The 5349-nt window shown below is 36.6% G+C and overlaps 1 protein-coding gene across 1 annotated transcript; it reads right to left on the reverse strand.

Moving 5' to 3' along the window:
* Positions 1-805: 805 nt before the first annotated feature.
* LOC141630952 (secreted RxLR effector protein 161-like) lies at positions 806-1429 on the reverse strand. Its single transcript, XM_074443684.1, has one exon. It carries the CDS (start codon positions 1427-1429, stop codon positions 806-808), a length of 624 nt encoding a protein of 207 aa, XP_074299785.1.
* Positions 1430-5349: the final 3920 nt, after the last annotated feature.

Here is a 5349-nt window from a genome sequence, read left to right on the forward strand (position 1 = left end):
CATAGGATCCAACTTAGACCTCCATACGACCATACCTCATCTTGTTTTTTAATCGCATCCACAGTGCTGGGAAGAAAGGGAGCCCACTTAGAACCATAATGGAAAAAATGCCCAAGAGCTATGTCATCTTGCAAAATGATTCCCTCGGGATCGACCAAAATGGCCGATTCTATGTCTAAGTTAATACTGCGACTCATACACATGAGTGTATATAGTGACGCGTCTCAAAATCAGAAAAGGGTATCGCAAGGCAAGAGAACGCAGAATAAGGGCTCGCTTGGAATGAGAGTAATTATTAAAGGAGTAATAGAGGTTAAAATAAGAAGAAATTGAAGGAAATTGGTGGTTTGTGGTGGTTGTGGAGGGTGGAAAGAGGTGGTGAGGGAGGAATTATTACCTCCATATGGAGGTAATGCATTACTTGAGGAGGGAGGTGGGTAATTATTACTCCTTAATGGATAGACTATTACACTATCTTCCTCCATTTCTATCTCCAACCTCTATCACTTTCCTCAATTTTCTAGTTCATTAAGCTCTATTACTCCTGTTAGAAATGATAATTAGTTTAAGGATATTAAATGAAGATGATTTATATTAATTGATTTATTTGTAATTTGATAATCTTAGCAATACATATGCGCACTATTTATAGGTGATCATGCACCTTAAACGCTTGTAAACAATTACACAAGTAATGAATGAGATAAGTTTCTAAACTTATTATTCTACGGGTTCATATACCTAATGCATGAACTTAGTAAATAAACATAAGTTTCGAGACATAAATGTGGAGAAGTTTCACATTCTAACACTCCTCCTTGAGACTTCTTCCCATTACTCCGAGTTGTAATCTTAGATTTTCAAATCGTGGTTTGGGTAAGGCTTTTGTGAAAATATCTGCCAATTGATCTTCCGTTGGGCAATAAATGAGTTTCACTTCTTTTTCTTGTTGAGCATCACGAACAGCATAAAACTTGATTTTCATGTGCTTTGTTTTTGTGAAACAAACTGGATTCTTTGAAATGGCTCTTGCAGACTTGTTATCGACCAAAATATCTGTGGCTTCATTTTGGTTATAACCTAGGTCTGCGAATATCTTTCTCATCCATTTGGCTTGATTAACAGCGGCCGAGGCAGCAACATATTCGGCCTCTGCAGTAGATTGTGCTACAACTTCCTGGTTTTTTGAAATCCACGAAAACACTCCTGAACCAAGAGTAAAAGCATAACCAGAAGTGCTTTTCATATCGTCAACAGAACCTCCCCAATCACTATCAGAGTAGGCAGTTAGCTTTGGGCTTGAGCATGGTTTGTATAAGATACCAAAATCAGCAGTGCCTCTTAAATATCTTAGAACCCGTTTTGCGGCACCCATGTGAATTTCACTAGGTTCATTCATAAATCTTGATAAGAGGCTTGCAGCATACATTACATCCGGTCGAGTAGTCAAGTACAATAAACTACCAACCAAACTCTGAATTGTTTTGGGTCAACCTTTTTTGACCGTCATTCTTTGAGAACTTCTCATTTTGAACCAAAGGAGTTCCCACCGCTTTAGAGTCTTCGCATTTTAATTTTTTCAGAATGTCTTCAGCAAATTTTGTTTGAGAAATGAAGATCCCTTTCCCTGACTGATCGACCTCCATGCCAAGAAAATAATTCATCAGACCTAAATCAGTCATCTCAAATTTTTTCTTCATCTCCTCCTTAAATTCATTCACCATTTTTCAGTTATTTCTTGTGACTAAAAGATCATCAACATAAAGTGAAACAATGAGCAGATCAGTTTCACCATTCCTTTTTATATAAAGGGTGTGCTCATTTTTACTTCTTTCAAACCCTTGTGCAGTAAAGTGAGAATCGATCTTATTATACCAAGCCCGAGGTGCTTGTTTTAGACTGTACAAGGCCTTCTTTAGTTTGCACACTTTATCTTCATCTTCTTTGACAACAAAACCTGGAGGTTGCTCTATGTATATCTCCTCCTTGAGTTCGCCATTGAGAAATGTGGACTTGACATCCAATTGATATATTTTCCATTTTTTCTTGTGCGGCCAAAGCAATAAGAGTTCGCACAGTATCATGTCTAGCCACCGGAGCAAAAGTATCTCCATAGTCTATTCCGGCTTGTTGTGAGTAACCTTTGACAACCAATCTAGCTTTGTGTTTGTTGACTGACCCATCAGGATTCAATTTGAGTTTAAAACCCATTTTACCCCTATCACTTTTCGATTGTCAGGTCGGTCAACCAATTCCCATGTCTCATTTTTCTTTATCATGCTTATTTCATTTTCCATGGCAATTTGCCATTCTTTGTACTGAGATGCTTCATCATAGTCTTTTGGTTCTTCAACTGCGAAATGACATCTCTCACACTCTTCTTGATCTAAATGAATTATTGGGCAATTATCATATATTTCAGACAACCTTTTTTTACCTTGGGGGCCCGTGGCGATGTCTGAATTTGCAACAGAGTGAGGTGATTCTCCTAGTATTTGGGAAGTAGCTGGTGTGTTTGGTTCCGTGTTCACACCATCATCATTTGGTTGCGGTTGGTTATGCTCTTGTTGCTGGTAGTGAGATTCAAGAAGTAGCATCACATTTTTTTCCACTTTTTTCTCCTCCCAATTCCAAATTGCATCTTCATCAAAAGCAACATCTCTACTAACTGTGATCTTCTCCGTCTCAAGGTTAAAAATTCTGTAACCTTTTGACTTTGAATCATATCCAATGAAAATTCCTTTCTCTGATTTTTCGTCTAGCTTACCTCTTTTTTGACGTGGAATATGAGCATAACAAACTGAACCAAATACCTTTAAATGTTTTGCCGTGGGTTTTTTACCACTCCAAGCTTCAACTGGAGTTTTTCCTTGAAGTGCTTTTGTAATGAGTCTATTTAACAAATAGACGGTTGTATACACGGACTTGACCCTTAATTTTTTCGGCATTTTCTTTTCTGCTAGCATGCATCTCGCCATTTCCATAACAATTCTATTTTTCCTCTCCGAGACTCCGTTTTGTTGAGGCGTATACCCGACTGTGAGTTGGCGTTCCATGCCTTCATCTTCACAAAACTTATCAAACTCGGATGAATTGTACTCCTTTCCTCTGTCAGATCTTAACATCAGATTTTACCCGCTTTGATTTTCGACAAGAGCCTTAAACTTTTTAAAGATTTGAAAAACTTCAGATTTTTCTCTCATGAAGTATACCCAAGTCATGCGGGTAAAGTCATCAATAAATAAGATGAAATATTTGTTTCCGTTAACGGATAATGTTCTTTGGGGACCGCATACAACAGTATGCACGAGCTCTAATTTTTCTTTGGCTCTTCAGGCTTGCCCTTTTGGAAATGGCAGCCTGTGTTACTTTCCAAGTTGACAAGGTTCACACAAATCATTAGTCACACAAATTGAAGGAAAGTCGCGCACAATATTCTGCTTGTGAAGGTCACTTAAGGCATGCAAATTAAAGTGCCCATACCTTCTATGCCACAACCATGTATCCTCCATGTGGGCTCTATTTGAACTTTCCTCGGGAGAGTCCCATCTCAAACTGAAACTTTTATTTTCCAGAATAACCTTCGCAATTTCTTTTTTGTCAGGATCGTATATGGTGCAATGGTTTTTCTCAAAAACAAGTGAGTAACCATTTTTAACCATTTGAGCAACACTGAGTAAATTTTCAGAAAGATCGGGAACAAAGAGGACATCATTTATGTACTTTGTTCCTCTTTTGGTTGTAACTGCAATCGTGCCTTTGCCTTTGGATTTCACAATGGCACAATTTCCCATCCGAACTGGAACATTCACCGATGTATCTAATTTGCAAAAAATGTTTGAATTATTTGTCATGTGGTTTGTACAACCACTATCGATTAGCCATTTTTCTTTGTGACTGGAAATCGATGCTTGGCGTGCATAGAATAAATAATCTTTTTCTTGATTGCTACTTAAAAAATTTCCCTCTGGTTTTGACTCTCTTGCCTTTTGCCTGCAATCTTTTTCAAAATGTCCAAATCTTTTGCAATGGCGACATTGAGGTTTCCCTTTAAAATAACAATCTTTTTCGGCATGATTTGTCTTTCCACAAGTGCCACAAGAAGGATATTTTCCTCTTGATTGTGAAGCTTCAGTTTTATAAGAAACACCTGAATTTGAAGCATTTTTGTTCCAACCGCCTTTGGAATTGAATGTCTTCGATTTATGTTTAGATGGGAAAGCATTTTCAGATGAAGTTTCTAATTTTTTAAACTTTTGGTCATGTGCGAGCAATGAGCCTGTTAACTCAGAAACACTGAGTTTTGATATATCTTTGGACTCTTCGATTACTGTTATAATTGTGTCAAACCTTTTCGTTAAGGTTCCTAAAATTTTCTGCACAATTCTTATATCAATAATATCTTCTCCATACATTTTCATCTGATTAACCACTTCTATGAGTCTTGAAGTGTAATCTTTGATGTCTTCATCATCTTTCATCTTCATATTCTCAAAATCCTTTCTTAAGGTATTGAGTCGAATGGTTCGTATTTTAATATCTCCTTGGAACTCTTGTTGGAGTGAATCCCAAGCTTCTTTTGCGGTTGTTGCTCGCATGATCCTAAGAAATATTACCTCCGTGACAGCATTTAAAATATAAGAGAGGGCTTTAGCGTCTTTTAATTCATTTTCATTGATTTTTTTTAATTGTGCTTCGGTGTACACAACGTCTTGTTTTTGTTGTTGTATACCACTCTCGACAATTTCCCAAAGTGCATTTGCTCTTAAAAAGAGCTTCATTTTTATGCACCAATAATCATAATTTTCTCCTCCAAACATAGGAGCTGTTGGTATTGAAATTGTATTTGATGCGGAAGCCATATTTTTATTTATTTTTTTCCCTTAAGATCCTTGTGGCTCTGATGCCACTTGTTAGAAATGATAATTAGTTTAAGGATATTAAATGAAGATGATTTATATTAATTGATTTATTTGTAATTTGATAATCTTAGCAATACATATGCGCACTATTTATAGGTGATCATGCACCTTAAACGCTTGTAAACAATTACACAAGTAATGAATGACATAAGTTTCTAAACTTATTATTCTACGGGTTCATATACCTAATGCATGAACTTAGTAAATAAACATAAGTTTCAAGACATAAATGTTGAGAAGTTTCACATTCTAACAACTCCCTTAATAATTACTCTCATTCCAAGTGAGCCCTAAAAGTGATCGAAAGCAGCCTTTAGATCATAAACAACATCAGTTCTCATATTAGCTACCACAACCATCTCAAAGGGATATATTGGTAACCTATCAATGAGAAATTGTGTGTCCCTTTAGTTAGTGGACATATAAC

Source organism: Silene latifolia, chromosome Y, assembly GCF_048544455.1.
Source record: "Silene latifolia isolate original U9 population chromosome Y, ASM4854445v1, whole genome shotgun sequence".
Taxonomy (NCBI): domain Eukaryota; kingdom Viridiplantae; phylum Streptophyta; class Magnoliopsida; order Caryophyllales; family Caryophyllaceae; genus Silene; species Silene latifolia.